The sequence below is a fragment of the Mastigoproctus giganteus genome, chromosome 3 (assembly GCF_048544385.1).
Source record: "Mastigoproctus giganteus isolate SK-2022 chromosome 3, ASM4854438v1, whole genome shotgun sequence".
NCBI classification, from domain to species: domain Eukaryota; kingdom Metazoa; phylum Arthropoda; class Arachnida; order Uropygi; family Thelyphonidae; genus Mastigoproctus; species Mastigoproctus giganteus.
Window position 1 is genome coordinate 253,251,918 of NC_143577.1, and position 13,583 is coordinate 253,265,500.

At 40.2% G+C, this 13,583-nt stretch overlaps 1 protein-coding gene across 2 annotated transcripts in view; it reads right to left on the bottom strand.

Annotated features, from left to right (window-relative positions):
• The window catches only part of LOC150089041 (uncharacterized), a 78,164-nt gene that overhangs the window by 16,368 nt on the left and 48,213 nt on the right, over positions 1-13,583 (bottom strand). For both annotated transcript variants that reach the window (XM_090371016.1, XM_090371017.1), the window contains exon 6: positions 10,131-10,384. In XM_090371016.1, coding sequence (XP_090227142.1) covers positions 10,131-10,384 — 254 coding nt within the window. The remainder of the gene's footprint in view (positions 1-10,130; positions 10,385-13,583) is intronic.

Here is a 13,583-nt window from a genome sequence, read left to right on the forward strand (position 1 = left end):
GGGTTACATTTGCACATCTCCAGTCTATGGGTACCTCCCCTGAGTCCAAAGAAGCTCTCATAATTATGGCTAGGGGTTTGCTTACTTCCTTTGCTGCCTCCTTTAATATAACTGGATAGATCCCATCCACCCCAGGTGCCTTTTTTATGTTTATCCTCAACAATCTCTCCTCCACTTTCCTCTCAGTTATTACAAAATCATCCAGCTCACTGCCAATGTTTATTTTACCTACATCATTCTCCTTCCTGAATAACTCCTCATGCGTGAATGTAGATGCAAAATACTCGTTTAGATTGTTAGCCACCTGAGCAGGATCCTCAACTGTTGAACCATCAATATCCAGTGGACCAATCTGATTCATCCCTTTCCTTCTTGAGTTTAAATAGGTAAAGAACTCTTTTCTGTTTTTCTTTGCATCCTTTGCCAAGGATTTTTCGTAGTCTGCCTTTGCCTGCCTAATCTCCTTTGTGACTTGGTTACAGACCAACTTATATCTATCATAGGCTTCCATGTCACCCATTAATTTGTATGTATCCCATGCATTTTTCTTCTCTGCCACATGTCTCATTAGTTCATCTGACAGCCATTTAGGCCTAAACCTTGAACAATATTTCTTAGTTGGTATGTAAAGCCTGGTAGCCTCCAAGATTAGTTCCTTGAATGCTTCCCATTTTCAGTTTGCTGTTGGTAACATCATCAGTTGGTCCCACTGTATAGAATTTAAATACTGTCTCAGACCATCATAGTCGCCTTTACGAAAACAAAAACCCTTCCCTTTACCTCTGATGGTAGTTACCTCCTTGAGTAAATCCCACTTCAACACACTGTGATCACTGCCACCTAGTGGTTCATTTATCTGCAGATTCTTAATGCATGAAGAATCACTACTGATAATCAGATCAAGAGTATTGCTCCCTCTTGTTGCCTCACGAACATGCTGATGTAGAAAACAATCATCCAATAAATCGACAAAAGCCTTGCTAGTGTGCGAGTGACCAATCCACAAATTCCAGTCAACATCTGGGAAATTAAAATCCCCCATTATAAGACTCTCTGATTTACTGGCCCACTCTATTTCCCTGTACAATATCTTATTATACTCATCAGAGTCATTAGGCCTATAGCACACTCCTACTCTCAATTTTGATTTCCCTATGCTTATGTCACACCAAACTGACTCGACACTGCCCTGTCCATCGATGTCGACTGGCTTCACTTCCTTGGACTTTATGTGTTTCTTAACTAATAGCATAACCCCTCCTCCCCTCCTGTCCTGTCTATCCTTTCTATACACATTGTATTCCCCAAATTCCAGTTCCGCATTCCTTATATCTATGTGACACCACGTCTCTGATATCCCAACAATATCTGCCTTTGATGTTTTGAGCAATACCTCAAATTCATAAAATTTATTTACCAAACTCCTAGCATTGGTGTACGCGCAGGTATACATGCACCTGTTTCTATTCTTGGCTACCCTAACACAACCCATGTGTTTACTTGTACCGCAATGACTCCCAGCAGTCTCTGAAATATCCTGCATCTTGTTTTTCAGGCTTCTGCTCATTTCAATAGAAGCAGTGCAAGAATCACTTCCACCTCTGCCAGTGACTACTGTTAATCTATTAGTCCTTGTATCCCCCCCAACTAACAGTTTTCCGACCCATCTAACTCTGCCTCGACAGCATCAGCAAAAATTCTTGCACCCTTTCTATTTAAGTGTATCCCATCCCTGTAGAAGCAATCTCTCCTGTTAACAAGTACAGTCCAGGCTGAAAAAAATTCTACCCCTTGAGCCTTGCACAATCCCTCCAGGGCCGAATTGATCGACAAGGCTCTCATCATATACTCCCTCCTATCGTGTCTGGGCAGAATTGCAGACACTTTCAAATTCAACCCTAATTCACGGCTTTTTTTCAACAGTGACCTGTACTTGCTAAGTACAGGTCACTGTTCCAGTTCCGCATTCCTTATATCTATGTGACACCACGTCTCTGATATCCCAACAATATCTGCCTTTGATGTTTTGAGCAATACCTCAAATTCATCAAATTTATTTACCAAACTCCTAGCATTGGTGTACGCGCAGGTATACATGCACCTGTTTCTATTCTTGGCTACCCTAACACAACCCATGTGTTTACTTGTACTGCAATGACTCCCAGCAGTCTCTGAAATATCCTGCATCTTGTTTTTCATGCTTCTGCTCATTTCAATAGAAGCAGTGCAAGAATCACTTCCACCTCTGCCAGTGACTACTGTTAATCTATTAGTCCTTGTATCCCCCCCAACTAACAGTTTTCCGACCCATCTAACTCTGCCTCGACAGCATCAGCAAAAATTCTTGCACCCTTTCTATTTAAGTGTATCCCATCCCTGTAGAAGCAATCTCTCCTGTTAACAAGTACAGTCCAGGCTGAAAAAAATTCTACCCCTTGAGCCTTGCACAATCCCTCCAGGGCCGAATTGATCGACAAGGCTCTCATCATATACTCCCTCCTATCGTGTCTGGGCAGAATTGCAGACACTTTCAAATTCAACCCTAATTCACGGCTTTTTTTCAACAGTGACCTGTACTTGCTAAGTAATTCCGCCGGTCTCCTACTCTTAATATCATTAGTGCCAACGTGTACAACTATATCACCTTTTGTGCCCTTAAAAGATGATATCCGCTCTACAACGTCATCAACCTTTGCCCCTGGCAGACATACCATGGTCCTATTCCACCTATCCTTTTTACAAAGCATGTTCCCCGCTTCCCTGGCAATAGAGTCACCAACAACTACTAGTTCCTGTGGGACCAGCGCATTCTGCCTAGGGGCTGCCGCTGTGTTGCCTGATGACCAAGTGCAAGCTCTGGCGTTGATGTGGGCGGCTAAGAGCTTGATGGGCCCCTCAATTTATTTCCTTCGAGGGCATCCACCCTGTCCTTCAAGCTTCAGTTTTTCTGCTGCTCTCTGAAGTATCTTCGTTATATACCACTATTTCTTGATTCAAATGTTCATTACTATCTTGATTTTTTCTCTTTTTAATAATAAAGTTTTCCATGTCCACTGTTTTAAAGTATCTGAAATAGAAATATTAACTAAAACTTTAATGTGCAAAACATGCTTGATTATATGCACAACTAGGCACACTGATATGCCAAAGGAGGAATGCACGCTAAGGGCTAAGATTCGCTAAGCGAGTACGAGCGTTCAAAGCGGCGCTGTGCTGTTTCAAATACAGTTTATGCGATGGATGGCTCGGCTGTTCTGTATATGTAGGTGTATGTACATAAACACTGCGATGTGGTCAGCAGTTATTTCATGACGACTTCTAATTTACATAGCTGCATGAAAATCAATGACTATTGTAGCTACGGCCATGATATAAGCCTATGCTAAATTTGACGTCACAGAACCCTTATAAAGAGTAAGTGTCACCCACTTTGAGAACCACTGATATAGATAGAACAACACAAAAGAAAAAACAATAGGTTATTATGGTTGCATTATGGTGATTCAGAAACAAGATTGATTTTTGTGGTGGGGTAGGATGTTAAAAGAAGGCATCAAGTGAAACCTAGACCATGAAGAATTACTTATGCAATTACTTATGCTGTGAACTGAGAAAGTTCCCAAACTTTCTCAGTTCACAGCATCCTTAGTATCTCAGTAATTTTTTCATGGTGCCCCTAGCCCAAAAGAAATATTTAACAGTTCTGTTTATTAAGTAGTTAGGTCCAAACAACTTAATAAGTAATGTTGAAACTGTGAACTACCTCATGCAGTGTCCGATAGATGACAAGTATCGCTGTGTTTCCCTTGAAAATTTAAAATATCCCACGGCACACTTCTTCAATTTGGGAACCGCTGACTTATGGGATTATCAATTAGACCAGCCTAGAGTAAATTGCATTTATTCTAGGCCAGTCCACATGTAAGTGGGAAATAAAAACCCTACACTATGTGAGATTTGCAAACTAGAGCCCCAAGTAGACCTGGAAATGATTTATAACCTCCTGTTGTTTACTGACTGTCAGAAGGCAAAAATCTCAGTAATATTTCTAAGACTAACAAACTCAGCACCAACTGAAAGAGCACCAAAAAATTCTTCCAGAAACTCACTCAATATGCTACCACAAAGGACAAATACCTTACTATTTTCTAGTGATTCTGATAGATGACACTCAAAGTTTCATCCATCAGAGCCACTAGAAACTGCAATAATTAATGGGGATCCTGACTGTGTATTTTTGGTTATCTAAACTGACCAGGGGATGCTTTCCTTGCTGGAATCTCTTCAGTATGCTTTTCAGCTATAATAGTTCCTTAAGTGTAAGAAATTGAGCTGATTCTGATCCTTGCGTGTGATACAGTCATTAAAGCAAGTTTACTGTATCTCCCGCTTCCAACCCCGATATGAAGCCAGTGGTTTGGCATCCTCGCTTCAATTTGGATTCAAACAAGGGTGCTCCACAATTGATGCTCTATCTAAAACCCTCAAAGTTGCAGAACAGTCGGATGCAACTTATGTACTGGCCATCTTCATTGACTTCAAAGGAGCTTTTGACACAGTGTGGTGGCCGGGCGTTCTTCAGAGGGCCAGAGTCTCTAACTGTACCTGGAATTTCTACCACTGCCTCAAAGGCTACTTCTCTAACCGTAAGGTCAACATCAAAACAAAATATCACTGCATCACCCGACATCTAACCCAAGGCTGTCCCCAGGGCTCCATCCTGGGGCCAGCTGTCTGGAATATGATACTTGATGACTGGCTCCTGAGGGACTACCCACACACTACTCAGCTTTCTTATGCCAATGATGTGGTTATCATCATCGAGGGCCCCACCCGCGCCACCATAGAAACCGAGGCTGCGGTTGCTCTCTCTTCTCTGTCCATATGGGCCACGGAAAATAAACTCTCAGTCTCCACTGAGAAGAGCAAAACCCTCCTATTAAAAGGCAAACTGGACTTCTCCAGACCTCCTACCATGTTTTAATAACCGCCCACTGAAAAACTACCGATCAGTGAAGTACCTAGGAGTAATTTTGAACGACAGGAGAACTTTCATCCCCCATATCCAAGCTATCAAAGAAAAGATAAAAAATTACATCACTATGTTAGCACGCTTTACCCGCAAGGACTGGGATCTTAAAGGACCAACTCAACGCCTTCTATACTCAGCAGTATTTATACCAATTGTCACATATGGAGCTGTGTGTGTGTGTGTGTGTGTGTGTGTGTGTGTGTGTGTGTGTGTGTGTGTGTGTGTGTGTGTACTGGTTCAGGGTGGTTCCCAGGCAAATGCCCATCTCCACCTAAATCATTTAAAACAGAAAATCTGTAAAGTGGACCTGATAAATAAAAAGATAGCTAAGAAATAAGAAAACAAAACATATTTTTGAAAAGAAAAGTAAAAAAAAAAAAAAATTTTAAGTTAAGTTCATAATCTAAGTTAAGTGTATAAACAAGAAATTTTGAATAGAAAAGAATAAAAGTAAATATAAGAGAAATGTTTGTGAGTGTAGTATGTTGTTTATGTCAGGTCACTTTGCCATCAGAAAGCAGCTGAACTCTTCAACTGCAATCTGATGCCCATCCCTGGCACGTGGAGCTGGACCTGGTTCTATCTTTAAAAGCTGAAGCGCCAAAGCGCAATTAAACACTCAACAGAGAGAGTGCTAGACTGTTGAGCGCCAGCTGTCCAGCCTTGGGCCGCCCAAACCCAAGAACTGAACAACAACCGAACAAACAAAAAAAAAAAAAAAAAACACTTAAGTGGTCCATGCCCAGGAGCCCCAGACCCGACCAAAAGCTTCCAGGTCTGAAGCTCCCAAGCCCTGACACAATCAATGAAGATTCTGGTTGTAGACGGCCAATTCAATGTCCGTGAGGTTTCGTATGATAGATCTTTTAGGGAACACAGCATTTGCATACTCTTGTAAGGCCTGAAAGTTGTTAACTCCTTGCACCAATGTATGTACGTTATCTTCATTAAAATTAGCTATCTGTTTTCCCAAAAGACACCGTTCAGCATTATAATAAGGACAAGAGAACAAAATATGCTGCCAAGTCTCTGCCGCTCCACAAGAACACCATGGATCCGGCTCCAACCCTCGAGAATACAGTTTATCTCTGATCGATCCATCACCTGTGAGCAAAAAACTGGTATACATAGACGGACAGAACCACGACGACACCGGTTCAGTAATGGCAAAATCTGCCACAGGAATGATCTTCCTGGTTATCTCTCCCACCTCTGAAGAACTCCACCGTGCTCTCCATATTCCGACCAACCCAGTCCAAATTCGAAGTTTCTCCTCCTTAACTGTAGCTGTAAGATTCAATGACATCCCTAGATATTGTGCTGGAATACCTTTCCGCATCGCATACATCATTCCTCTATAGACCACATATAAATCCAGAGGTAACAATCCAGCAATCACCTGAAGTGCCACCGTAGACACAGTCCGTGGTGCATACAAATAAGTCAGTATCATAGAACGTTGCAACGACATTAACTTACGTTGGATCCTGGCCTTGTACACATCCGCAATCCATACACCAGCAGCATAAGCAATAATTGGTAAAAAGATCGTCTTGTAATATAAACTCAGTTTTTTTACTAAGACCCCATTCTCTTCTTGAAATTCGTACAACTGAGCAAATAAACTTCTTTATTTTGTCATTCAATTGTGCAACATGTAAATGGAACCTCATCCTATCATCCAGTATCACCCCCAAGTACTTAATGTTGGACACAAAAGGAATTTGCCTTCCGTTTAACACTACTCTAGGTGGGCGGTTATAATTAAAATGATTTTTAAATACCATGAATTTAGTTTTTGTGGATGAAATTTTCAACTTGTTCAAGGCAGTCCAATCAGCAAGGTCCACCAAAACTTCCTGTATTCTATGCTCCAACACAGTTCTAGATCCACCCGGGACCCCCACAATCAAATCATCCACGTACGCCACACAGAAACAACTTATGGCTAGAGACTTCTGCAACCACTGATCACATATGGAGCTGCAGTACGGTACCACCGAATGACTTTAGTGCATGCTCAACGTAAAATTCAGCAAATTCAATGACTTATGCTACTGCAAATGACCCGCGCATGTAGAACGACATCAACTGCCGCCCTACAGCTACTAACAGGCTGCCTCCCCTTGGACCTCCACGTCGCTTTTATCGGACTCTCTCATGCCATCAAGAAGAATAAGGAAGCTGATTTCCTCACTATTCAAACCCTTACCGATACAGATATCAAACAGGAACATAAACGTGTGTGGCTAGAATTGATAAACCTATGGAAAACCCGCTGGAATACTCCACAACTGGTGCAACTACTAAACTTTTCCTCCCCGAGGTAACCTACATCAACAAACAACGTTCCACTTGGTTCTTCCCAAACGTCTATGCTTCCTTCCTATTAACTGGCCACGGGTCCTTCAAGAGACGCCTTCTAGAGTTCGGCCTAGTCGAGGATGCCCTCTGTACCTGCGGAGAACCTGAAGACTGGGATCACGTGATGCACTCATGCAACATATACTTAGACCTAAGAATCCAACTACTCCTAGACCTCCACACTACATAACTTCGGCCAGAAACCAAGTTAATGGAATCTAACGATGCTTGTTCTTGTTTGTTTGGTTTTTAGGAGCATTAGCAACTAAGGCCATATTGCTCCGGGATATGCGGTGATCATTCCCTGACCTTTCCGCATCCTCTGTATTTGGTGGTGATGGGCTCGAGCCCCGGTCTAATCAAGAAGCATGTGCTACGCACTGCTGCTCCTTCCCACCTGGCTACGGAGGTGCCTTCTAACAATGCTTTCCGTGCACTAACCACTTATGCCAATGAGGTCTTTCGTCGTCGCTGGCATCACTTGCAACTCCCGAACACTACTCCTGGATAACCTTCTCCACACAGGAACTGATACCCAGCACCGGAAACTTCCAGTCATGAAATTGAAAATTGAGGCCAGCCCTGCCGACGCCGCTCCGTGATTCTCTATTGTGACGATCTTGGACTCTTTAATTTGAACTTTACCTGTTCTCTTCTTCCTACCCCCAGTCCTTCTCCAGGACTCCCACAACTGCACCTAGCACTCTTCCTGCTCCTTTTCGCCTGCGGGGGATGCCTGTCATCCCCCGCTATCTTGCCTGTCTTCCACTTTCCTGTCTCTTCTCTGCTCTTTCCTTGGTCCTCCCCACTCTCATTCCTGCAGGAGTGTGGATGACCCGCCAGATGTCTTTTACTCCCTGGTCCGGCTACTCGTGCCAGTGGACGGATGCTGGGAGGCTCCTTCCTGGTGATCGCGCCTCCCAGTAACGAAGAGGCCAGTCAAACAACACAAACAACACATAACTCACACTGACTGGCTTTGATATGTTAACAGAGTACTTAATGCGGATTTGTGGGAAACCACGGGAACCGCACAACAAAAAAACACTATGTCCACTACACACACAATGTATCTCTGTTTCTCTTCATTTAAAAATTATGTTCTTTACAGGCCATAGTTAGATAAGACAATGATTAATACATAGTTAAATAATACAATGGTTAATTGGAATAATGTATGCACTGATTTAGATATAAATGCTTTATGCTATATTTAATGCCTTATATTGCATGTCCAAAACATGCCTTAATTTGCTCTTACTCGTTTTATTTATTTCCAGCTAAAGACAATGAACTTAAGTAAACAAAAAGGGGATAAATCATTTTGTGAGAAGAGTTATGAATTTCATTTGACAAGAGTGAGGGTTTTACCTGCCTTTACATATAAACAAGATATCATGTTGTTTATATGTGAAGAACTATCTATGTGATATATGTGAAGAAATTTCTATGTAATAGAACTATCAGCAAAAGCTTGGGGCTTTCTTGCAACATATGACTAATACTAAGAGAAAAGTTTAAATGTAAAATTATGTAAAATTAAAAAACTTTAAATAACTGTCTAATTAAGATAACTTGTCTAAATAAGATATGAAGCTTTGTATATCTACAGAAACATGAGCATGTACAGGTGTGGTCGAGAAATAGGTGATTATAAAAATTCAAAAACTCACTGAAATGTTTTTTTTAAAAGTTATAAACATACCAACTTTTAATTTTTAATTACAGAAAACAGTACTTTAATTTTGCAGACATCTTTGAGGTGACCATTTCTCCACTCTTAAGTGCAACATTTCCAATGGGATCATGATTATTTCTTTTCCTTGAGTTCTGAACATACGCTCAACAACAATGCATGAGCAATAAATGCAGACTTTGCTTTTCATAGCTATACACATAAAAAAAAAAAAAAACTGCATGCCTCCAAACAGCTTTCTTTACACAATTCATTGACACCATTGTGGTATGTGAAGTTATCACCACATCTTGCTGAAACCGCACACTATCATTAACTTAAGGAAATCTGGTTAATGTTTTAATTATATGAAAAGAGTAACCATATATCATGGTTGTCCTCAAAAAATAAGGCCAATAATGGCAAAAGACAACACCACACACCTTTGCACTGTGTAAAGATTTGTAGGGCAATAGATAGAGGTTTTGCTCACTAACAAATGCCAATTCATCTTCCATGTTTAGTATTATTTTAACTTTCATTAATGGTTAATTTCTTCTTTTTTTCTTTTTTTTTTTTTTGAATTGGTCACGGCAGAAAATGTTTAGAAAAGTATCAGTTTATAAAAATATATAAAAAACAAGATGGTGGTGACATATGCAGACTTCAATTTCACAGGTACTGATGCAATACTGGGCACTCAGTAAGCTGTGAACATATGACAGAACCATCAACATATCAGATAACAAATGATGGTAACTAAAGTTCATATGTAAATTGTGAATAAAACTTTGAATTGAGAAATGTTAGTATTATTTTTGAAGTCCTGTCTAGAGGATAGGACTGAAAAAATAAACCTTACAAGTGGGAAAATCTTAAATGCAAGAAATACCATATTTTGTCTGACAATTAAATTAAACAATTTTTTGTATCATTCTTTAATTAATTTTTTCTAAAAGGCATTTATTGCCTTTGACCATACATTCATTTGCACACATACACACACAAAAGTGTGAGTATATACACAAACACAAAAACAGGTGCAGAATAACAACTTACCTCAATATTATTTCGTTGTGTAAAAAACTGCAGAATACACATATGGTCCTTTAAACAAGAGATTTTCCTCCTATCCTTTTGTTTTGGACTACAGAGTGCCAATAAAGGGGTATTTCCATGAGAATCTGTTATTTTCAGGTCAGTTCCTGCTTCTAATAACAACGATATAAGATCTGCATCAGGACATACCTGGAGAATGTAGTGAAACATAGGAGTGTGGTTGTCGTACCAAAGGTTGACCTCTGCTTGTTGAGCTAAAAATATTATGTTGGTAAATGTAAAATGTGTATTTTTCTTAAAAGATGCCTTAAAATTTTATCATCACTAAACTAAAAGATGCACAGTATTTATTAAGAAACCAGTTAATAACCATATTTTTCAACTTCTCACTCTAAATGAGAATAAAAAAGTTAGTGAAAATGTTAATTGCAATTTTATTTTTTTAATGCTTATAAATTTAAATTATCACACGAAAAAATTCAACATGTCAATTCATTGTAAAAGTTTTAATTGTTTTAAATTTATGTACAGTTATTTAGGAGGATACCACATACTACATCCCCTCTTTGTGGGTCTTCTTTACTGGAATGAGGGAGGAATTTACACAGTAACAGTTAAGAAAAAATACTTAAATTTGTACTTAAAACTATAAACCACAGCAAGCTACATTTGTTCCTACAGGAACAAATGGAAGTGTCTGAAGAGTAGGGACAAGTTGTTGTTGTTATTTGGTTTTCAGGAGCATTAGCAACTAAGGCCATATTGCTCCGGGAATATGCGGTGGTCATTCCGTGACCTTTTCGCATCCTCCGTATTTGGTGGTCACGGGCTCGAACCCCAGTCTAATCAAGAAGCGGGTGCTACGCACTACTGCTCCTGGCTACGGAGGCACCAGTAGGGGCAAGGAACTCTCTTCTAGGCAGAGTTTCTATCAGTTGATTTTTCCAGAGGACTTTAGTAAGACCTCAGAGATGATGTCACTATGTCTATCTGTAATGCCTTCAGTAGCATGAGGTTGCTTGATGGGAAGAGTGCTTAGCTGGAGAGGGCTTAGAGTGATGTCATTGGACTGGGTGTACTGTGGTGTGTGGTATCTTGACATTGAGATATATTCGTGGCTTTCAGTATTATCAATATTATGATGCCCAATCTTCTCTCTGTTAATATTTGATACTGTTGGTAGATCTTCTTCTGATTCCACTTTAAGCTGGATGGATTCTAGGGAATGTGATATGGGATTAGAATGAGATTAACATTCTGGGCTTCTGACATTGTATGATGCACAACATTTCTTGCTCAAATGTTGCTAGTTCTGGTGTGTCTTGGGTTCTCTTCAATTCATGTTCAACTTCAGTATGACTGATTTACATACACCCTGTTGCAGTTACACGGCAATTTGCTGATGATACATCTGGTTTCTATAGGTGGGAGGGGATGCAGGCAGGCTCTCCTGATGATGTTTTTCAGTTTGCTGTTAGCATTAGTTGAGGCATATGATGCAAGAAAGCAGGCTTATACAGCATCAGCCAAAAAAAACACCTTCCCATTTCACCCATCCAGTCACTCCAAATGTCTAAAGGCAAAATTCAGCACATCTATTCTACAACTGCTTTTCCTCAATTTGAATCTATGTCCTCTCAGGTTCTTAGTCTGAGCAAGCGGAAGTATTCCATCAGCATTGAGCCTACTCAAACCATTCAAGGCCTTATATAACTCAATCAGATCACCTCGCAGGTGCCTAGTCTCCAGATGCTGCAACTTGTAGAACTTAAGACTTTCTTTGTAAGTGCACCCCTTTGTTCCTCTCACCAATCTTGTTGCCCATTTTTGTACTCATTCTAGGAACTCTACATCCTTCCTAAAATGAGGCCTTCAGACTTGTACACAGTACTCAAGGTGTGGCCTGACCATTGCCCCTTATACAAAGGGATAATCACCTCCTTGTCTCTGCTAGCAAAATTCCTATACATCATTGACAAAACTCCATGACCTGCTCTGGCAGCCCGTCTGCACTGCTCAGAGAACTTCATATCTGACTGCACAATTACCCCGAGGTCTCTTTCATTCTCCGCTACCCTGAGTGTAACAACACATAGTTGGTACATTTCTCTGGGGTTACTGCTACCCATTTGGAGTACTTTGCATTTGTCAATGTTAAACTTCAGTTGCCACTTCTCAGCCTATCTATCTAACTTTTCTAGATACTGTTGCAGTAGCATAATTGTCTTTAGTGTCATTAACAACCTACTAACCTTTGTATCATCTGCAAACTTGGACAATAAGCCTGATATACCTTCATCGATATCATTGATAAATACACAAAACAATAATGGGCACAGCATAGAACTCTGGGGTACTCCACTAATAACGTTAGTCCAATTAGAGCAGTGTCCATTTATTATCACTCTCTGCCATCTCCCACTGAACCATCCCTTTATCCATTACAGTTTTCCTTTATCCTTTATCCATTACTTTATCCAACTTGCCCTTAATGCCATACTGCTCTCATTTTTACAGTAGTCTTCCATGTGCAACGGTATCAAAGCTTTCCTGAAATCCAAGTATATGGATGAACTATTACTGCAGTCATGTCTAGGTGATCCTATATCATCTCTTTAACCAGTGACTCCATTATTTTCTCCAGAACAGAAGCTAAACTAAGAGGTATATAATTATTTGTGTCACCCTTTGTGAATTGGGGATAACTTTGCACATCTCCAGTCCATGGGGACCTCCTGTGAATCTAAGAATGCTCTCATAATTTTGGCTAAGGGTTTGCTAACTTCCCTTGCTGCCTCCTTCATTATAACTGGATAGATTTCATCTGCCCCAGGTACATTTTTTTATGTTTAACTTCAACAATTTCTCCTTCACTTTGCTCTCAGTTATTACAAAATCACTTAGCTCCTTATTAGTTTGATAAACTTCTGGCATTCCCCTCCTTGAATAGCTCCTCACGTGTGAATGTAGATGCAAAATACTTATTCAGTTTATCAGCAACTTGAGCAGAGCAGATCATTAATAGTCGAACCATCTATGTTAAGTGGACCAATCTGATTCATCCCCTTCCTTCTAGAGTTTACATAAGTAAAGAACTCTTTGCCGTTTTGCCAAAGATTTCTTGTAATCTGTCGTTGCCTGTCTAACCTCCTCTGTGACTTATTTATATTTACAGACTAGCTTATATCTGCCGCAGGCTTCTGTGTCGCCTCATAATTTATATGCATCCCATGCATTTTTCTTCTCTGCCACGAGCCTCATTAATTCATCTGACATCCATTTAGGCCTGAACCTTGAACAGTATTTCTTAGTTGGTATGAAAAGCCTAGTAGCCTCCAAGATTAAGTCCCTGAAGGAAGGCTTCCCATTTAGAATTCACTATTGGTAACATCATCAGTTGATCCCAATGTATAGAATTTAAAAAACGTCTGAGATCACTGTAGTCATCTTTAT